At 39.5% G+C, this 23336-nt stretch overlaps 1 protein-coding gene across 1 annotated transcript in view; it reads left to right on the plus strand.

Annotated features, from left to right (window-relative positions):
* PIGU (phosphatidylinositol glycan anchor biosynthesis class U) overlaps positions 1-23336 on the plus strand; it is a 79197-nt gene that overhangs the window by 26272 nt on the left and 29589 nt on the right. Inside the window, exons 5-7 of the mRNA XM_031433957.2 lie at positions 882-991; positions 3214-3314; positions 16796-16893. Coding sequence (XP_031289817.1) covers positions 882-991; positions 3214-3314; positions 16796-16893 — 309 coding nt within the window. The remainder of the gene's footprint in view (positions 1-881; positions 992-3213; positions 3315-16795; positions 16894-23336) is intronic.

The following is a 23336-nucleotide window of genomic DNA, read 5'->3' on the forward strand; positions in this document are numbered from 1 at the left end:
GTCTGACCCATGTTTGCTTATAGGGTTGCCTAACTTTTTTTCATTTGGAACACACCCATGAACTTGTTGGGACACACAAAGGGGAAGGCAAGAGCTTTCCACCCCCATCTCACTCCCTCTTAACTATCCGGCTGCCCAGCCACACCCAGCCCTCTTCCTCCTCTTCATCATGATCATTCCCCACTTCCTCTGCGGAAGTCGGAAACTTGAAACAGGAGAGCTCAGAAGAAAACTCCGGACACTGTGACATTTGGGGGATCATTCCATTTTGCATGAAAATATTTCGCTTTGCTGATGGAACTTTGGAATCCTTAGGACACTGATGATAACTCCTCAAAATGGCTAAAAACTTTGCTTTACTATTCAGTCATTCATTTAGCCATTGAACAGATACTTATTGTTTGCCCACTGTGCCAGGTATTGGCAAATAAACATGGTCCCTGCCCTCATGGAACTCATAGTCCAGTGAGGGAGAAAGATATTAGTCAGTCACATCAATAAATAAAAAAATTCTAACTGTAAACAGTGTTATGAAAGAATGCATATAGTAGGGAGATTTTACAGTCAGGGGAGAGTGTGCCTTCCTGAGGAAGTGATAATTTAACTGAGATCTAAAGACTACGTGGGAGTTAACTAGGGAAAGAAACGAAGAAGTTGTTCCAGGTTAAATGCAAAGACCTGGGAGCAGGAAGGGTGTGGCATATTCATGACGCTTGGGCCCAGAAAGTGAGAGGTGCCAGGGAGCAGGTGTGAGATGAGCCTGGGGAGGTAGGGCCAGGCTAGGCTGGCCATGCGGGCCATGGAAGGACTTTTGTCTTCATCCTAAAAGCAGTGGGAACTAATTTGTTTGTTTCATGTGTTTTGTCTTCTTTTTTTTCCAGTTTAAAAAGCAGAAGCTCCTCCTGGAACTAGACCAGTATGCCCCAGATGTGGCCGAACTCATCCGTACCCCTATGGAAATGCGCTACATCCCTCTGAAAGTGGCCCTGTTGTAAGTATTCTCTGACAGAACAGGACTCAGTGCCAGCGAATGTGAGGAAAACCTGATGAGACTTTCTCATGTTGTTTGCTGTATTTTTGGAGATTTGCAGTCTTAGTCATCAAGTATTTGCTATAGTTCTGTTGCACAACTGGGACTTTGGCCAGGAAAAGAGACAGAGCCATTCTGTCTCTTTTGGGACAAAGCCTCAAACAGCCACATGCACAATCAACCCTTCACAAATGCTTTTTCACTTGATGCTGATCTGGGCTCCAGCCTACTTGTAACCAGTGTTTCTAGAAATAAATAAATAAAAGTTTCTTCAGTTGTGATATATAGATTGAATAAAATTCTGATGTTTATTTAGCTGTTGTTTTGAGCAACTCCTGTGTTTTCATCTACAATTTAGTCCCCTATTTGTGGTTCAGAAAACTGAAGTCAAGTGCCAAACAGACCCATCCCAGCTGGGTGACCAGTATGGGAGAGTGGATTTTACTGCGGCTCTATGAAAGGATTCTCTCGGAGTACTTAGTACTGCCCATAATTTTAATTACTTTAGATTATTCCCGTTTATATTCCTCAGATAGGCAAATGTGAATAATTATTCAGTCAACTAATAGTCATTAAATATTAATAATATCCTAGTTTCTAAGGATACACAGTAAACAAGAGAGACAAGTTTCCTCATGGAAAAACATGACCTTAGAACTTCAGATTTAGAAGGGGCCTTATGAGGACAGTTTATTCAACCCTCTGCCTTGTGTGTGACTCTCCTATTTAGTATTCCAGATAGTTGGCTATGTGGCTGCTTCTTGAACATCACCTGCTACTTAGAATTTAGGTTTTTTTCCTCCTCCCACCAAACAAATTTGAGGTATCAGTTCATATCTATGTATTTCAGAAATATTGGTGGGAGAACCAGAGGTTTGGCAACATTATGAATCCCTTATGGACTCAGATGTCTCCTGGGGGTAGTTTTGTAATAGCAGCAACCATTTCTTTAAAGGTTGTGTAACAAGCCTGTCTGTAATTGCTGAAAAAAAAACACCGACGATTTCTGGGCTTTGGCTTTAGAACTGCTAATCTTACAGCCCCAGGAGGTATTGAATTTAAGATCTTTATTTGTGAATAATAATTATAATCTCTCCCTGAGACACTGGTATCTTTCTTCCTATCTGATAATCAGAATTATGTAACTGGTCTCCCTTTTCACTTTGTCTGCCAGGAAACTCAGAGCCAGATTTAAAGCTGATTATTACAGTGCTGTAGGAAGCCCATTTGGTCTTCTTTCCCTGACTTTCATTTTTTCCTTTTATTTATGTTTTCCCTGGTCTTGATTCTTTATTTCTGTTTTAATTTTGCTATTATTTCTTATCTGTTCTCATTTGAGCTGCCTCAAATCTTTTGTGGAAGCAGGATAAAAATAAGTAAAAATAATAATCTCTTGTGACTGTATAAGGTTTTCCTACTCAGCATTTCAAATTCATTGTCTTAGTCCATTCCTTCCCACCTCAGGAAAAGACTAAATGTTTCAGCTTACTTCCTTCCCAGTAGAAGTTCAGGTTGTCATGAGAAGTTCTATGGCACCTAGCTTGTTGAATTCAGCAGGTACTTATTCTGTCCTTGGGTCTGGCTTGGTAAATACAGCCTGACTACCAAGAGGGGTAGATTTAAACTGTTCTCATCTCTTGAACCTGGGTAGCTTGTGTCAGAGCCTAGGAAACTGATTGAGGAAAAAGTACTTTCCCAGTCTTCAGAGACAACTGTATCCATTCCTAAAATATATGGCTCTGTGGTAAGTGGTAGAATTTTTATCATTTTTGAAGTCTGAAGTGATAGAAAGAACATAGGCTTTAGAGCCAGAAAGACCTGATTTTGAATATATTTGTTAGCTTATAAACCCTTGGGCTAGTTACTTAACTGCTGAGTCTCAGTTTCCTATCTGCATAATGGGAGTAATGTTATCACTGGTTCATATGTTCTCTGTGATGATGAAATATGACAGTTTTCCATATAACACATGGCATAGAACAAACTGAATTTTCAGTGCCTTTTCCTCATTGACCCCAACCCCATTCCATTCTCTTTTACATAGGAGAACTCATTTCTAAGCAAGAAGTTGCCTTCCCTTGAGTATGCTTTTAGTAAACCTCTTGAACTTCCTGGCTATGGTGGCCAGGACTCCCTGGTCCTTTGACCAGGATTACTAATGCCAAATATGTGTGTTTTCCCAGCTATCTCTTAAATCCCTACACGGTCTTGTCTTGTGTTGCCAAGTCTACCTGCGCCATCAACAACGCCCTCATCGCTTTCTTCATTTTGACCACGATAAAAGGTAAGGCCCTGAAGGAAAGTACAAAGCTCAGTCCCTGATTTTTGTAGGATTTTATGCTGTAGATTAAAAAATAAAAACAAAAACAATGTAACACTTCAAAACATTTAGCTGGGGAGGGTATAGCTCAATACCCTAAGCATGCATGAGGCCCTGGGTTCAATCCTCAGTACCTCCTCTAAAAGTAAATTATAAAACCGAACTACCTCTCCTCTGCCAAAATAAATAAATGAATGAATGAATGAATGAATGAATGAATAAATAAATAATACAACAATAAATTAATTAAAAAACCATTTAAAAGAATTACACAAGTAATACAAGACTATTATAGAAAATTTAGATAAGCCAAGGGAAAAAAATTAATTGAAACATCCTGAAAAACTACCACTCAGAAAGTCACTGTTAACATAGTTTAAACAAAAAGCAAAAAACTTCTAAAGGACTTACTTAATGAGAACAGCAGCCCTCTGCCTCTGTCTTCCCACCCCTAGTTCAACTTCTTTGAAGAAACTGCTTTCTGGATTTTGCTAGTATTTATTTCCATCTTTCTAAATAAGACCTCATATTGCTGTTTCATGAATTATAAGTTTTAGACATTATCTATTCCATTGTCATTATAGGAGATAAAGATTTGGCTCTTTTGTACCAGTATCTTCACTTCCCCTTTACCTAGTTTTCCTAGAGAAGTTACATCACAGTTATGATTTAATCAGTAGTCAGTACCTATATTTTATGACACTATATGCTTTATTCACTGCTGGACAAAGTAGTAACTGTGGTTACTTTTTCTTTCTTGTGCAACCTTTTATTTTTCCCAGGGTTAATAATTATCTTTTTTTGCTTGTTTGTTTTTTGCTTAGTCTTTTTGTACTAATCACTGTTTTTTCCCTCAGTTGCTCTGCTAGATCTGTCAAGTACCCAGTAATACAAACATACCTCAGAGACATTGTGGGTTTGGTTCCAGACCACAGCAGTAAAGCAAATATTGCAATAAAAGCGAGTCACATGAATTTTTTGGTTTCCCAGTGCATATAAAAGTTATGTTTACACTATACTGTAGTGTGTTAAGTATGCAGTAGAATTATGTTTTTAAAAATGTATACATCTTAATTTAAAATTTGCCAAAAAATTAGCCCCTAACAAGAGAATCTGCCTGTCCTTTGAAGCTTTGAAGCCAGGCATTGACTTCTCCTTTCTAACTATGAACGTCCTAGATGGCATCTTCTTCTAGTAGAAGGCTGTTCCGTCTACATTGAAAATCTGGGTATAGTGTAGCCATCTTCATTAATTACCTTCTGGGTAACTTGCTGCAGCTTCTACATCAGCACTTGTTGCTTCACCTTGTACTTTTACATTGTGGAGATGGCTTCTCTCCTTAAACCTTGTGAAACAACCTCTGCTAGCTTCAGATTTTTCTTCTGCATCTTCCTCACCTCTCTCAGCCATCATAGAAATGGAGAGAGTTGGGCCTGGCTCTGGATGAGGCTTTGGTTTAAGGGAATGTTGTAGCTGGTTTGATCTCTCCAGACCATTCTAAAACTTTCTCCACATCAGCAATAAAGCTGTTTCACTTTCTTACCATTCATGTGCTACTGGAGAAGCACTTTTAATTTCATTCGAGAACCTTACTTTTTCATTCTCAACTTGGCTAACAGGTGAGAGGCCTAGCTTTCGGCCTGTCTCAGTTTTTGATGTGCCTTCCTCACTAAGCTTAATTACTTCTAGCTTTTGATTTAAAGTGAGAGACGTGCAAGTCTTTGGCTTGAACACTTAGAGGCCATTGTAGGATTATTAACTGGCCTAATTTCAGTATTGCTGTGTCTCAGGGAATAGGGAGGCCTGAGGCGAGAGAGAGAGAGGGGAACTGCTGGTTGGTGGAGCAGTCAGAACAGGCCCAACATTTATCAGTTAAGCTCACCATCATATATGGGCATGTGGTGTCCCAAAACAATTATAGTAGTAACATCAAAGATCACTAATTGCAGATTATTAAAGCAAAGAAATAATAATGAAAAAGTTTGAAATATTTCAAGAATTACCAAAGTATGACACAGAGTCCTGAAGTGAGCAAATGTTGCTGGAAAAATGGCTGAGAGACTTAATTGACGCAAGGTTGCCACAGACCTTCAATCTGTAAAAAACACAGTATCTGCAGAGTACAGTAAAACTAAGTATGTCTGAAGTTTCTAAATAATGCTTAAATATATCAGATAGTCTATTGGTTCCATTATTTTTCTGGAGACCTGCCTCACACATCCTTCGTCCTCTGCCAGTCTGTCCTGGTTGTTACCTAGTCCTGATGCAAAGCTATCATGCTAGAACTCCCCTTTATAATTCTCTTGTGTTGTATCCCTTCTTTCCTGCATTCCCTTTTGCTTTATTGATTTTTTCCCTCAGTTTTGCTGAAGCACTTCCTCTAGTAGTCTTCTAAAAAAGGGTGTATGAAATACATATTTTGAGTCTTTCCACGTATGAAAATTGTCCTTGTTCTAATTTAGCACCAAATTAATAGTGGGGGCAAGGTATAGAATTCTAGACCGGAAAAACTTTTCCTTCAGAATTTTGAAGGCATTGCTTCTAGCATCCTGGTTGCTATTGGGCAGTTTGATGCCATTATATGTAACCTAATTTTTTTTTTTCTGGAAGATTTTAGGATCTCCTTTTTCTCCTTAGCGTTTTGAAATTTCATGATGCTATGTCTCGACATGGATCTTTTTTAAATTCATTATGCTGTGCACTTGGTAGGCCCTTTCAATAAGAGACTAGTGTCCTTAAGTTTGGGAAAATATTCCTGTACTATTTTTCAGATCTCTGCTCTCTGTTTTTTGTGTCCTCTTGTTTGGGATGTCTCTTGGATATTGGACTTTTTTTGATTGATCAAATTTGCATATTTTATTTTTCTAATGATTTTTTCCCACATCATTTTTACTTACTTCCTCTAGTTTTTATGGAATAGTTCTTTGTTTTTATCTTCCAACTTTTGTATTGAATTTTTAAGTTTCATTTTATACTTTCAAGTTCTTTCTTGGTCTCCAGTCATTTCTTTGAAGCATCATTATTATTTTATCATGACAATATCCTCTCTTATCCCTTTGAGTTCTTTTGTTTTTGTTTTTGTTTTTGTTTTCAGTTTCCACCTATTACAAGCATAATCTCTTTGTCTTCCTGGATTCCCTGGCAGCCCCCCCCCCCTTTTTTTCTATCTGCTTTGGGCCTTGTCTTTCGTATGGGAGGATTTTCTCTTATTTATGCTAATCTTTGGCTGTCTGCTTATGATTTAGGACCAAAGCACTGACATGTTGATTTATGACTCTGTGCATGGGCAGGACTTGATGGATCATTCTCACTGTAGGGAGATCAGGCAGCAGGCTGACCCTTTCTGTTGGAGGTATCCCTAAATGTCATCATTTATAGGTTTTCTTTTCCTCTGAAAATATTTAGTTTTTTCAGAGAGGAATCCTCCAATTTCCTGCCTAAGGGTAGCAAAGTTACAGTGGCAGTGGGGCAGGAGGTTCATGTAACCAGCTGCTGGAGTTGTGACAGCAGGAACAAGGGGTGGCTGATGGCAATGTGTAGATTTTATGTAATCTCATTACTCTTCAGCTCACACTTCTCCTCAGCCCATTAGTGTGCGTTGTATCCCTAGGCCTGTGCCTCTTTAGTTAATTTTCTTCAGAACTACAGTCTCTGAGGATGGAGTAGAAAGTTAAAGGGATAAGGTATATAGGGGTAGTCACCTGGCTGCACATAGTTGAGATGAGACCTGGGGTTCTGGCTGGTTGGTATACAAACTTTCAGCCTGATTTTCATCTCTGTACCTTACCCCCACCTTCCCTAATATCTGATACCTTCAAGGTGCTGAATTTCTCAGAAGTTGTGTGGAGTGAGTTGGCCTGACTTCTATTGGTATTCCTGTTTGCAGGCCATTGGGCTATAATTTCTTCCATATAACTTAGTCATTTATCCCTCTTCCCTGCTTTTAATGTTTCTGCTATTGCATTAATTTATTTTGCTATAATCACCTCTTCTGTTTATTGTGATTTCATACTAGTTTTAACGCTCTATTGTCCTTTTAGTGAGGTTTTTGGAGAGGGAGATGATATAAATGTGATTAATCCACCGTTTTTCACTAGAAGTCTATTGCATTGGAAGTATATATTTCCAGATTTCCCCCCCCATTTTTCTTTCAGACTTTTAAATGTTATATCAATTAACTATTGCCACAAAAATGTTATTTGACAAATCACTCTAAAGCTCAGTGGCCTAAAGCAACAATAAGCATCTACTTAGCTTATACATCTGTAAGTCAGCTAGGTGTCAGCTGATCTAGGTTGAATGTGGCTAGGCAGTGTGTTGATTTCATCAGGGCTCATTCATGCATCAATGGCTGGCTGTAGTTGGCTAATCTAGGCTGGGCTCTTCTCCACATGTCTGTCATCCTCAAGGACCAGGGGACTAATTTAGGCATGCTCTTCTCATAGTGTTGGCAGAGGCGCAACTGTGAGCAGCCCAATCAAGCATGCACTTTTGAAGTTTCTGGTTGCATCACGTGTGCTAACATCCCATTGACCAAAACATAACACATGGCTGAGCTCTGGGCTGGGTATTTCCATCTTGTCCACATGGTAGGGCACTGCAAAGTTACATGGCCAAGAGCATGGACACGGGGAAGGGTAGAGAATTGGGGCCAAGAATACAGCCTGCCACAAATATCAATAAACATTTAGTCTGTCATTTTTAATGGCTGCATACTATTCCAGTGCATTGATGAATATATAGAAATTCTTTAACCAACTTCTACTATTATAATATTTAAATAAGTTCCCTGTTTTCATCTATTTAAATAATGCTACAGTTAATTTTCTATATACAGTAATTTTCATACCCATGTTCAATTAATTTCTTACCATAAAGTTCTAGAAATAGAATTATTGTGTCATGGGGTGTTTATCTTCTTTAGGATTTCTGAAATGTATCACTGAATTGCCTTCAAGAGTTTTACCAATTTATACTCCCATAAGAAGTGTATGAGAGCACTTATTTCCCTATATTGTGGCTAAATAGTTGCACACTCAGGAAATAATCAAAATGTGTACATAACCTTTTACTTAGAGTATACTTACCTTTTCTAGAGGGCACATGGCAGTGACTTAGGTCTTCATAAGACATTGCTTCTCTTGGAGTGGACATGGGTGGTCTTTCTGTAGGCTGTCTAGTTTAACTTATTATCAAGTTACTTGAAATGATTAGATATTGCATAACCTAAATTCTCATGTTCTGAAGATTGTGGTCATTTTGTCAATAACAACTTTGAAATAGTGGAGACTCTTTGATGTCTGTGAGTCCTGCCTCAGTTCCTGTTTCCAGAGTGTCGAGCTCAGGTAGACTCACTTATCAAGGTGCCTGGTGTCCATTAAAGTAAGGCCTATATGCTGCAGCCTGGCAGAAGGACTGAGCACTGGCCTTTGGAAATGTCACCTTTAAAATAGCCAAGTGCAAAAGTAGAAAGACTGAAGACATGCCCTCTGAGGTGTGTGCAATGGGAGTCTCACACAGAAATGTAAAGTGTGCCATTTAAAAAACACCTTTCATAAGACCCTGTAAGTCAATGGAAAGGTTATGTCACTCCAGATTTCTGTCAGTGAATTTATAAACATTTTTATAATGTTATATACACAATTTTATATTACTTTTATTACTTATTTTTTATGAATCATGTCTGACATTGGTCACACATTTGTTAGTTTCTTTCAATCTAAATTTAATTTTTAAAAATTTTAGTAGTTCAAATACTTGATAAAAATAAAAGAAATTCAAACATATGAGATGAGAAGTAAAATTTTCTATCACCATACTTTCATTCCTCAGGTATATTTGTCATGGGGTCCCAGGCTTTCCCTTTTGCTGGAATCTTAAGTTATTTTCTATTGTTGGCAGCAGTAAATAGAGACCATCACAAGTAACATTTCTAATCTGTTAAAATATTTGAAGAATTCCGTTTTAGTTAGGTCTCTGAACTATTCTAACTCTTTGAGTGTATTATTAATGCCTATTAACAGTATATGCAAAGTTAATTCAGTTATAAAATCTGTAAGATATATTTCTACATTTCATATTTGTACCACGTAAGTAGATATTTAATAAATCTATCCTAATGCAATGCAAGACCAAGCTTTATGATGCAAAGTCATTAACTGCAGGATTATTTTGAATAATTGGGAAAATTGGAAAGTACTTCCAAATAGAGAGGAATGGCTAAGTAAAACATCATTTGCCCATGTAGTTTAAGAAAATACAGTTTATCCATCTGTATATTTGAAAATAATCATGTTACGTGAGAATACATTTATTTTTTTAAAGCTGAATACGAAATTATATATTTTAATAAAATAAAATCTCAACTATGTTAAAACAACAACAAAAACAGAAAATAGATTCCAAAAGAGTAGTACTTGTTTCTGTAGAGTAAGTTCATAGGTAATTTTTATTTCCTCCTCATAGCTGTTTTTTCCCCAAAGCTTCTTCGGTCACTACATAATGTAAAATAAATTAACTTGACTAATAAGAAGATAGGAACAGGGGAAGTAAACTTGACAACTCTCTCTCCACACTTCCATGGAGCAGATGTCCCCCAAGGGAGTGGCCTCATTTGCTTTGTCCCCTTGACTCCTTCTACTTGCCCTCCCTTGGCTTCCTTTGTGGCAGCCCACGGTTGCCTGGGCCACACTGACAGCCGCAGGCCAGGACAAGGCCCAGGCCATTGTATTGTGATGTCCTTCTTGGGGTGTTGGCCAGGAAACTCAGGTCTGTGGGCAGGGTTGATGTTAGTTTAGTGGAGCAGCTTGGGTTTCACTTCAAAGGTTGGGGCTTTGGTGAAGGAGTACTCTGCCTTTCCGTGAGCTAATTAAAATACTCCATCCCTGTGAAGTCATCTTCATTAGACTTTAAAAATAGAAAACAGACATATGTTAATAGGTACTCCTCCTTGTTCATTGTTGATGTTTGTCAACAAGGAGAAACTCCAAACTAGAAGTTCTTGAGATTTGCCACCTAAGGACCCTTCCAACTCTCCTTATTCCATCAGAAGAGGCCCATGTGACAGGACTTGCTTCCCAAGGAAAAAGAAAGATCAGGGCTATCAGAAGTAGTCCAGAGTAGGAGCTCAGGCTGCTCTGATGTCAGACAGATCTGGTAGCTAATCCGACCTCCATCATTTCCAGCCAGTACTAACCTTAAGCAAGTCACTGAACTGCCCTGGGCCTCAGTTTCCTTATCTATAACATAGGGATTGAAACAGTCCCCACTGCAGAGTGAATGTAAAGAACGAATGGGATGGTACTTGTAAAATACTTAGCATATTGTGGGGGCATGTGCTAAATGGTAGTGCTGATTGTTCCTCTTAATAATATCCTCCTACTTAAAAGATTCCTCAGGACTGACAGGGTCTTCCTGAACCTTCTGGGGAGACTGAGAGAAGGTTAAAATGAGAGGTTCTTTTCCTGGAGTCCAGCCCTGGAAGAACACAGAATAGTGGTGATTTTGAGGCCTGATGAGCCCATCACTTCCATGAGGTTCCTCTGGGGTCGAGCCCTGCCCATGAAGAGAGTCTTAGAGGACCCAAAGATCCAAGGACCCAAGGACCCTGGGATGAAGCAGACTGGGGTTTTGTCAGATCAACCCAACTTCAAAACCTGCTAGTCCTAGTTACCAGCTCTGTAGCCTGGGGCAAATCACACAACCTCAAGAGCTTCAGTTTGATCACAGAGATAAAATCTTCAATATGGATCAGTGGAAGAAAAACAAGAAGCACAAAATGCTTAGCATGATTCCTTAGCAAAACCCACTCAACAGATAGTTGCTCTGCTTATTGTGATTTTTATGGTATAGCCATAGATTGAGATCAAGAAGGTTGCATAGTGATGCAGTTAAAGACAGGGGGCTCTGGAATGAGACTGCCTGAGTTCAAATTCTATTACTCATATGACCCTGAGCAAATAACCTCTGTCCTTCAGTTTACTTATCTGTAAAATGGGGATAGTAATAGTACTCACTTCATGGAGTTATTGGAAGGACTAAATGACTTAATGCATGTAAAGTGCTTATGTTCTATGTGAGCGCTCAGTGAATTATCATCATCATCATTGATATGGATGAACTACTCTGAAAAAGCCTGAGCTGTTAAAAGGACACCGGGGAAGGAATATAGTATGTTGGGCCAGGCGCCAGTCTCTCTTCCCGCCCAGTAGTCTTGCTGGTTGGTCAGGCCCTAGTGCAGCTTCCTCTTCTGAGTGTGCTGTGGAACCTCAGCCCTTTGGACCACATCCCAGTCTATTCCACCACCTGTCCTCCTGGTGCAGGTCACTATCTGTGACCCAGTCTCTGCTCATTCTACTTGAATTCCATATCCTGAACCAGCCCCTGCAGCCCCACCTCACCTACATTCCTCCTCTGTCCTGTAGTTATGCCAGCTAGGCCCAGATCACTTCAAGGTGTAGACCCTGGAGGCAGAGTGTTGCCCCAGGTCTTGCCCAGGCTTGTTTTGGCCCCCATGCTGACACAAGTAGAGAGTTGGAAAACATATTCAAAGCCAGATCGGGTAGATAATGAAATTCCCTGATACTATAGCCAGTGCACATATGTATTTGACTGATTTACTTTAATATTCTTACGATAGGGCCAAAGACGAGAGCTTGTACAGAAAACCTAGTTTCTGAGTATCTGGGCCATTCTAGCAGATAAACGGTAGATTATATCTTGTTTTGATAAAATTCACAGTCTCGGTATCATTCCTCCTGGTTAAAGAAGTGAGATGCCCTAGCTCTTGCCCAGATGAGGCTGCCATTTCAGGCATTACTTGAGATGTAATGTCTAGGCTTGTAGGTGGATGTTTCTGAATGGTTGTGCAAGCTAAGCTTTCCGTGATCTGACCCCTACCTCTTGCTTGCTGAGACTTTTTTTAGATTATAACTTTTTGTTGAAGTGTAACATACATACAGAAAAGTGTACAAATCATTAGGGTACAGTTCAATGAATTTTCACAAAATGATGAGATTAAGAAATAGGATGTTTCCAACATCCACAAAAGCTCCTTTGTACCCTCTTCCAGTCACTCCTTCCAACTGTCTGTTTGTGCCATGTTGAGCTAATTATAGTCCCCACCCCTCCACCCCCAGCACACCATTGTTTCTCTCACCCTCCTGCCTGTGCACCTGCTGCTCCCTTGGACTACCAGGCCTGGCCTCACCTAATCAGTGTTCAAAACTCAGGTGTCAGCTTCCCCTGACAGGCTAGGAATACTTCATACTTTCCTCCCATATTTTGTCATTGTTTACTGGGAGCTCTCTGAGGACAGAGACTCTGAGTCACCAGACTCCCGCACCCAGCACAGGCTTGGCATAGAGCAGGCACTCCAGAAATGTTTGCTTATTGCACAGTTTGTCTAAAATATTTGAAGATACCTTTTCCTTTTATCTTCCCTGACCCCACCCCAAGCACATACCATCCTCCTGCCTTCCTAACCCATTCTTCTTGCCTCTTTTAAAAAACATATCAGCCCTGTCTGAGCCTCTTTTGTGCCTCCATACTCCCCCTCACTTTTTCTCAGACTGTGCTTGTGTCCCATCCACACCTGCCCCAGCATCCCACACACCAGGCTCCTGCCTGTTGCAGCACCACATTTCTGCCCCCAGACCATAGGCATCAGCCACCCGATAGTTTACTCCACAGAGAGCAGAGAGAGAGAGCGTTCCACAGAGAGCATTCTCTGTGCCGACTTCCTGCCACAGGTCCTCAACTGCTATTTCGCAGGCTCTGTGTTATTCAGGAGTCAGAGTCCTTTTCTGCTTTGCCCGTGTTTCATGACTCTGTGTTTTATACTTCATAAGTTTTCCTTCCTCAAGAACATTGGTTTCAACTAGACTTACTGTGGTGATCATCTCACAGTATATACAAACATCAAATCATGTTATACATCTGAAACTACTGTAATATTATATGTCAATTATATCTCAATTAAAAAAAACAGTAAAAGAACAGTAGTTTCCTTTAATATGCTTGAATTTTTGAAAAAAAATTTTAGTTGTATTACTGAATGATATTCATTCATTCGTCACATGTGCCAGGCACTGCTAGGTGCTGGAGAGTTAAAGTTAAGAGAGGTTTATTGCCCTTGAGAAACTCACAGACAAATGAGGAGAAAGAGAGAAATATTAACAAGTATTAGAAGAGAGTGTCAGTACTGAATGAAGAAAATGGGCACTGGAATCAGATGAGTGATTCCATTACTTAAAGCTATACATTACTTAACCTTTTTGTTTCTATGTCTTGGTTCCTTCACCTAAAAAATGAATAGAGCTTTCACTAGGTGGTTTTGATTTTTACTGGGGACTTTTTTTTTTTTAAGTTAGACACTGTTTTGGCACCTAGTAAGTGACCAATAAATGTTAGGTATAATCAACTATTGTTGTCATCTCTGCTTAGCCCTCATAGAGGAAGTAACATTTCAACTGGCCGCTGAAAGACAGGTCTTTTCTAGAAGGAGGACAGGGAAGGACAGCTTAGAAATAGCCTGGAAACAGACAGACAAATGAAAGGGTGTGATGTTTTCAGAAACTGGGGAATGGTCCAGTGTACCTGGAAGACAAAGCATGTGTAGGGGAGTGGCAAGAGGGGAAGCTGGAGAAACAAGACCCAGATAGTGAAGGGTCTTGTTTGCCATTGGAGTTTGGACTTAATCAGATAGATAAAATAGAACCATCAGAAGTCTTTAAAGAGGCTTGCCACAATCTAAACTGTCTTTTAGAAAGATCCTTCTGGTACTTCTGTAGAGGGTGGACTGAATGGGAGGAGGAGAAGGGAGAGTCTGCTTAAAACTCCTGGTGAGAGATGATGAGAGTAAGAACTGCAGTGATGGATGTTCCAGAGGCGGATCAGAAGGGCGTGGCGACCGGTGGAGGAGGCTGGGAGCTGGAGGGTTGGAGAATAGCTGCAGTGTTCCTTCCTGATCTTGGGAGCAAGTATTCTAAAACTCACAAGTCCCTTCCTTAGCTTTGAGCCATTTCTTCTCTCTTGGGCCTTATAGTTAGCTGCTCCAGACAAGTAATTACTGATCTCGGGCAATTAGGCTTTGTTTATTTCACTCCCTGGCGTCTCCTGGGGGAGAGAGAGGTGAAAGTCATGTGTCTGTTTTCACCATATTTGTAAGAGTGGATGGAGTTGGAATATTATTCCTCTTTTGTTAACAGACACATGGGCCTCTTCTCACTTCCACCACCAATCTCTGTAGAAAACAATGTGAAATTTAAAAGTTCTTTCCAGCTTTTCCCCTCTTTGTTGGTTTCCCACAAAACATCATTCAAAATTTTGGCCAAGTCAAGGAATCCTGAGCCCACCCTAGCTGCTGGGCTCTAATAGCACCTTTCCCACCACTGCCATTTCCCTATCTCAGAGCTGACCTGGTTCTGGGTGTGCCTCTGCTGGTAGCACAGCTTGGCTGGGCATGATCTGTCCCTGCTCAGTCATATTTATGAGTACCCTGGATACGGGACGTCATGCCTGGAACTAATCAACATAGTGAAATGGTCCATCCCATGGAGCTCTGTCCTTGGTCTTTTACTTCCAGCTTCCTCCTTTCTCTGCCTTCCTTCCACTTTCTTTCAACCAGGGATTGTTTCTAGCTGGTGAGTTTCCTTGGTTTGAGGAATGGAGCACTAAAAGTTCTTTCTACTTACTCTGCTATGAAGTAGTCACATTCCTAACCCTCCTTCTTCCAAGATGGCTCTTAGATGTTTCAAGTACAGATCTTCCTCAACTTATGATGGGGTTATATCCCAGTAAACCCACTGTAGGTTGAAAATATCCCAAGTCAGAACTGCATTTAATACACCTAACCTACTGAACATCACAGCTTAGCTTAGCCTAGGCTACCATAAATGTGCTCAGAACACTTACGCTGGCCTATAGTTGGGCAAAATCATCTAACACAAAGCCTATTTTATAATAAAGTGTTGAATATTTCATGTAATTTATTGAATCTGTACTGAAGGTGAAAAACAGAATAGTTGTACGGATACCGAATGGTTGTTAGTGTATCGGTTGTTTAATGCCGCAATTGCATGGCTGGCCTGCCGCTGCTTCCCAGCATCACGAGAGAGGATACGCTGCATATTGCTAGCCTGGGAAAAGACCAAAATTTAAAATCTGAAGTATGATTTCCACTGAATATGTATCACTTTCGTGCCATCATAAAATCTAAAAATTATAAGTCAAACCACTGTGTATAGACCACTTTGGTGGGCAGAAAGTCCTATGGAACATCTTCTGTTTGTTTCTTGGAGCTAGGCTGGGAGAGGGTAAAATTCCTTGGACCGAGTGGAGTGAATTATTCCTCCTTTTATGAAATACCATTGAGAGGATGGTATTGTTTTCAGTAAAAGTTGACCTCACACTAGTAAAAGTGACCATGAGCACTGTTATTTAATGAAACATTATCATTGTAGATACCAGCCTGAGACCAGCAACTGAACTCTACTGATTTGTGGGCCACTTTAAAATCTGCTGTAAACTGAGTTTTCTCTAGCATTGATTTTAGGGTACTTTATTGTCTTAAACCATCTGAAATGGAATTGCTACGTGGTTTTTTAAAAAAGAGATCAGTTTTTTCTTATGACAAAAACAAAGCATGCTCATTATAGAAAGTTTAGAAAATACAGAGAAGCAAAAATGAAAAATCATCCATAATCCAACCACTCAAAGGAAACCACTGTGAAATTTCTGGCCTAGCCTTTTCGTCATTTTTTTTAAATGTATTTATGCATTTTTTCAGAAAAGAAATTATAGTATGTATCTCTTCTATAACCTTCAGTTAATAGAATGTTATAAACATCTTTCCATATCATTGAAAATTCTTTATAACATCATGTTTAACAATCTCATAGTGATCCATTTTACATCCATTAGGGGATGGGTACATCTCAATAAGAATTAATATATTTTAATTTGAAAAAATAATAAACATGTGACCTGAAGACAGTACATAAGGAAGGGGTGTTATAAAAATAGTGGTGGGGTGTTGCAACAACCAAAGGGATAGATTTCACAGCTCTGAACAGCAGAAACAATAATTGTAGGCATTATCAATTGGTAAGTTAAATAGGACGTGGATGTTAGTAGACTTGATCCTTTTATTCATCTTTGGGCTGAAATTTTGTAAAATTTTTCTGGGTCTGAAAATTTTTATAAGAAATATACCAGTAGTGTCTCAGTTTGCAGAAGGTAAATGGTTTTGAGTTCCTTGGTTTCCTCATCGGAAATCAAACCAAGAAGCTCTGACTCTGTGAGTTTGCATAGCACCTTGTGCACCAGGAGACATTTGACAAGTGATTATTTGGGCAGTTATGGGAAGTTTCTTGTTTTGGGGACTCACTGAATCTAATCCTAATTGATGTGGCTGGATTATTCCATATATTTATTTCTTTTTACAGGTAGTGCCTTCCTCAGTGCTATCTTTCTTGCCTTGGCAACATACCAGTCTCTGTACCCACTCACCTTGTTTGTCCCAGGACTCCTCTATCTCCTCCAGGTAAGCACTTACTGGTCAGAAACCAACACTCAGGTGACATTTAATACATGGCCTGGTCCCTGCTTGGGGAAAGAAGAGCAAAGCTCATTGAAGGCAATGGGACTGTATTCCCAATGCACACTCACTTGTTTCTATTTAAAAACGTAAAGACAGAAACTTGACTGACTTTAAACAAAGTGGACCTGATGATCATTACATTCTAATTAAGCTTATCATTGCAAATGTATCAGTGCATTTCATTTTCACATTTGTAATTGGGATCTACCGTCCAACTTGCAATCTCCTTTTCTCATTTTCTATTCACAGACCCTTCTCTGAGCCCATCTCTTTAACTTTTTTGTATGACAGCACTCACCTTGTACGGTTCTTGCAGGAACTAAATGTAGTGGGTGCACCTGACATAATACTTGGACCATAGTGGGTGATCAGTAATTTAATTGAAGAATACAAACTGCTGACCCTGAGAACTTACTATCTGTTGAGCACTATGCTGAGCACTCTACAGGCATCATCTCATTTCAACCTCAGAAGAACTTTACAGGGTAGGTCATATTGTTAGCCGCATATTAGTCCAATAATAACCATACTAGACAGATGAATTGCAGCTGGAATGTTGGGCGATTAGGTCACTTGTCTGAGGTTGCACGGCCAGCAAGCGACTGCTGAGTTGTGAGCTCAGGCAGTCTGATGCACAAGCCTGCTCTCTCACCATCTGTCTTTTCTACTCAAATAAAAGTACACACATCTCAAGAGTGAATAACTGCTTGTAGGTTCCGCATGGTCCAAATCCATTCATAGAAGAGAAACGTTTCTTGAAAGCATACTGAGGGGAGTGCCAGGATTCAAGCCAAAAAATGTCTGATTTCAGAGCCTTTGTTCTTCATTATAAACACTATTGCTAAAACTGAGAGGATACCTTCTTTTATTGAAATAGTCATATGATTGTCATTTTAAGTGACTTCATATTATATCTTTGTGTTGATGTGTACAGTGATACATGGTTAGCTTGGTCTTTCTCCTATTTGGGGAATTTGAGATGTGCGCTAGTTGTCACTAATATAAATAGAATAGACATTTGTTTTTCTTTGAGTTATTTCCTTAAGGTGTGTTCCCCGAGCTGAATCACTGGATCCAAAAGTGTGAGAAGTTTATAGTTCTTATTATACAAGACCAGTTTACCAGAAATCCTGAGCCAATTTGTAGTGCCACCAGCAGTGTCTAAAGTGAAGTGAACCACTTCCTCCCAGGCAGCCAGCCCTGGCTTTTCAAATTCAATTTATGATTGCTAGTTTAATAGCTGTATCATTATACTATGAAGTTATTTTACTTTGATTTTCTTTCTAGATTCTTGTTGAATGCAAGCAGTTTTACATGTAACAGTGTGCTATTAGTATTTTCTTTCTGTTTTTTGAATTTTTTTTTGGTATTTTCTTCCTTACTTCATATTTACAGTTTATTCTTTAGAAAGTTTGAGCTCTAAGAAGAATGCATGCAGCCAGAATTTTTATGCAACTACTTATCAAATAAATACTATAAAAATATATTTACTCATACACATGAGCTGACCAAAAAAATTTTAAATGGTTTGTTAAGCCAAACACTGAATACTGCCTTATGTAAAATAGCTTTTGTTTAAAACTCAAAGACATTTCCTCGTAACAACAATGGACAGTACAACTGAGTCATGAAATCAGACAGCTCAACCAGTTACTTTATTCAGTCCCTCCCTCTCCCAGTATGTACTGAGCACCTCCCATTCAGTCTGCTGGATACTGTGGTAGACTCTGCAGATACAAAGCAATCGAAGGTTGCTGAGCAGGGGAGTGCCGCAGGAAGACCTCTGGCAGCAGCCTGTGCCCTGGATTGGAGTGAGGAGGAGCTGAGGTTGGAAAAGTTTGGACCAGTGTACGAGGGCTTGACTGGAGGCCCAGACCACCAGTGTCATGGGAAGTTGAGAGATGAGACACTAGATGCAGAATTCTAGGAGGTAGAGTTGGCTGTGCTTGACAGCCATCTGGAAGTGGTGAATAGGACTGGAAGGAGTTTGAACCTAAAGACCCATTTTTGTAAAATTTAAAATCCCATCTCATACTATATTTACATGTTTTTATGTAAGCATATGAAGTGGCCTTGAGAGGCAGTAGGGCTTTGTGAGTCATGGTAGTATATTTGGAAAAGCAGTCCAGTCACGTCCAGGAAATAAACCCACTTGTTTAAATATGAAGGAGGGAACAGAAGAGGAAATTATCTTTTAGGACTGAGTTCCTCAGAAACCATTACATGGACCGTTAGGTCTGATTTTCACAGAGCTCCATAGGCTCCAAGGAGAGAAGCTGGTCATAATGAGTGGAAGCCACAGGCAGCCCAGTATAACGCAGTTCTGGGACAGCATGGGATGTCTCAAGGGAGGTGAGTTCCCTGTGAATCACAGTGTTTAGGCCACAGACTGAATGGCCACTTGTTGGGGAGTCTTAGCAAAGCTGTAAGTGTCAGCGTGGGTAGCTGGACCTCATAGTCTTAAAAATCCTTTCATCAAGTTGAGTTGGATTTGATAACCACAAGGAAGTGATACATCTGCTCTTGACATTGTATTTTTCTCAGAGTTTTTTGAGCCCTCCATAGGCACATACTCTCCTCTAGGAAAGGTTATGTAATATAGTACATATGGTCACAGGCTTGATTGGGGCGTCTTAAGATCAAAAGCAAAGTAGTCTTAAAGACTAATGGTACCATGCCAAAATAACAGTGGAACCAGCCCGAAGGGGCTCCTACTGGCTAAATTTAGTATATTCTGAGCATCAGAAGAGTAATGACTGCAAATAATTGTAAAACACTGAATAAGTAAAAATCTATGTGTCCATAGTGATGCTCAGAAAAGGGGGGAGGAGAGAAAAAAAATGCATATGCTATCATTAGATGTGGCTGTTTTGTCAGTTTCTTACTCTGAAAATCAATAATTAAAAGGAAAGATCTAAGCAGTTAAAAGGAGCTTTTAAAAAGAGCGATAGTTCTTCCCTAGTTGATGAAGGAAAACTCTACAGAAAATTGCAGCTTGTAACTGTGTAAAGAAGGATAGAATAGGATACCACAAGTGAAATGACGAAATCTAGCAAAGATCATCATTGGTGCTAAAATCATTAGATGAAAGATTTTGAAGAACAGAATATTTGCATTTGCAGGTACCAAAATAGTACCCCCTCCCACCTCTAAATTATTTGCTGATAGCAAAGGGGAAAATATATCTTTACAAAGGAGTACTCTGGCAGCTACCACCTTAACCAAGTAATCCATGTCAGCATCACTTCTTATGTTGAAACAGCCTGAGGCGATATGCTTCATGATGTGCAGCAGTACAAAGTACACAACATCCACTCTGAAGTATTTTCATCCAAAGTGTTAACTTTCATTAAGTCTTTAGATCTGACTTCTGGTTTTTAGGAAATATAAGAGCAGAAGAACAAGTTAAATGGCACCATAAGGAAACAAAACAATGAGGATGTAGGACAACGTGTAAGACAGCTAGTCTGGTTCTCTTCAAAAAGTCAATGTCATGAACTAGAGAAAGTAGGGGGTACTGTTCTAGATTAAAGAGACAATAACAGAATGGAAAGGGTGAGTCTTGATTGGATTCTGGTTTAGAAAAGAAGAGTTACAAAGGATGTTGTGGGACATTTAGAATATTTTGAAGAGATATTAGGTATTAGATGATGATAAGAAATTATTAATTTCTTGGATGTGCTAACAGTATTCTGGTATATAGGAACATGTCTGTTTTTAGGAGCTGCATGAAGAAGTATGTTGAGGAGAAGTGTCATGATGTGTAGAAAATTTATACACACAGAAAAGCTTATATATGGCATGGTGTTAATATTTAGTCTAGGTGAAAGATATATGGTTGATTATTGTATTATTTTTTCAACTGTTCTGTATTTGAAAATTTTATAATAAAAAGGAGAGAAATGGAATACAAGCCCCGAAGTTGTCTTAGCTTGGATTATGATTAGCTCTCTGACCCTAGGAAGTAACTACTTAACTTCTCTATGCCTCATCTATAAAATGGAGATAATATAATATTAGCTACGGCAAAGCATTAATTCATGACAAGTATTTAGAACAGAGTATGATGAGAGTTCAATAGATAATAGTTATGGTTATTAGTAGTCAGATGTTCATAGGAAGGATACGTCACCAGTCTGGAGGTACGTGGGGTGATGAGGAGAAGAGAAAATAATTCATTTTCTAGAGTCAGAGGAACTGTAAACATTAGTTTGTACTTACTCCTTTGACACTACAAATCTGCCTACATTCTGCTGGTGGAATTTCTAGAGGGTACAAAAGGCAGGTGGTAGACAGGCTAATGTCTGATCAGTGCCAGGGGCAAAGCTGTTTTTCTCTTTCCTGTGTGAGACACAGAAAGGCTTCAGGATCAAAGGCAAGGGATGCTGCATCTGGCTCCCTTGTGAGTCACTTCTGAGAATGGTAGTTTGAGCCCATCTGGTCCCTTCCCCCAACTTTACTCTTCCTCTGACCTTGGCTTAGGGCCTAGTTTCCAAGTGAGAAAGAGACTTAAAATGTTATGATCTGATAGCATGTAGAATAAAATAGCCTTAAAGTGCACAGACCAAGAGACTACAGTGAAAGATATGCCAAGTACATAGGACCTCAAGGCTGAAGCTGTGAAGCTGGCAGAGAGAGGTTCATGGTGCAGTCAGGGAAGTTTCTAGTCCCCTCTCTCCTTTTGCTTGGGATTCCTTACGTGGTTTGAGGTCCTTACTTTCTTTGAAAGAATGTGAGAGAAACCAGGGGGGCATACCTTGTGAGTGTTCTGATGGTTTTTGCATTAATCTAATCTGACCCCTCTTGTCTTTGAACTGAGAAAGTTAATCTAGGGGGAGGGTATAGCTCAGTGGTAGAGCACATGCTTAGCATACATGAAGTCCTGGGTTCAGTCCCCAGTACCTCCATTAAAAAAAAAAGAAAGAAAAGAAAAAGTCAATCCTGTGGTTTCTATACTTCTGGATTGTGGAGCAGGTCATGTGATACTAGCTTGCACTAAAGAAGCCAAACCCAACCAGGTCCTTCTTGATAACTGGGCCCTTCTCCAGGCTCTCCTTGGGGCCTTATTTAGAATTTTCACATTTTACTCCTCTCGCCAGCAATGTTCTGTTGGCTCTCCTGCTTCCAGGAGGGTGCCAGGGCAGAGGTGGCAATGCTGTTAATTTCCTTTCTTTTTAGAACAAGTGAAAATGAGGGTAAGAGGTTGATCATAAATTTGCAGTAAACTTTCCTACCAATTTTGTTGCCTCTAATACACCTAATTATGTAAAATATATCTCCTGAGTCTCATCCTGAGATTCCAAGAACTTTGGTATAAAATCTTTGGTTAGATTCCAGTTCTCTTTAAGAGGTTTTTCTGGTAACTGACTTTGTCCTTTTTTCACCATGTCCTAGAAAGAAAATGGTTTCTGTATGGAAAATGCTTTTCACCCTAGTACTTTAGAGAGTTGGTGGGGGAGGGAGATAAGTATACATTTCTCCCCTTCCTTATTATAGTTTGGTTTTTCCTGAAGCAGTCTGAGAATTCTCTTACTTCCCTAAATATTTTTATATATTAGGAACAATGTGATTTCTGGGCTATAACTACATACTGGTTAAAATTTTCAGGTTGAGGGTATACGTAGCCTATGGCCCACAGGTGTAGTTTTATTTAATTGCAGCGTATAAATATTTCACTAGTTGTCAACATTTGAAATTCATGTTAAAAATTTATATTTTTGGCTTCTTTTGAAAAATTGGAGGATCTGTCTCCTTTGGACAAGTCATACCCTATTTAGTTTACCACAGTCCCCATACTTTACCTCAATCACGCTTCACTCTTTCGTTACCTGTCTGGCCCGTAGGTATTTGAATATATATGTATATATGTGTGTCTAACTTTCTGTCTGTCTGAGTTTTGTACACCTAAATGTTTAGAAACAGTGACCAACCCAGTATCAAGGAGCATCCTTGGGGCTCAGATTGTGATCTTATAATACTATGTTTACCCATTAAAGGAAACTGTGGTTTCTTAGAGAAATAGCTGATTCTAGGTTTAGGGCAGGATGATCCTGGAACATTGTGATACCAGATAACAAGGAAACTATCAAAGGCTCCTTGGGTCATCTCAAAAGGACTCAGGATCCAATTTGAAGAGGCTCCCACCAAATAAAGATGGACACTTTGAGTTTCATTAGGATAAGAATTGCCATGGATTGATACTCAAATACATTTAAATCCAGGCATTCATAGTGACATTAAAAAGGAAAACTAATTGGTCAGATTAGGAGAATTGACAGGGAACCAATTCATTACCTTGAAAACTGGATAAATAAAAGGAAAAAACTGAGCATTTATCCTGCCTTTTCTGTACCACCAGGTAACCATATACATAGTAGGCGAGGAGA

This window comes from Camelus dromedarius, chromosome 18 (genome assembly GCF_036321535.1).
Source record: "Camelus dromedarius isolate mCamDro1 chromosome 18, mCamDro1.pat, whole genome shotgun sequence".
Taxonomy (NCBI): Eukaryota; Metazoa; Chordata; class Mammalia; order Artiodactyla; family Camelidae; genus Camelus; species Camelus dromedarius.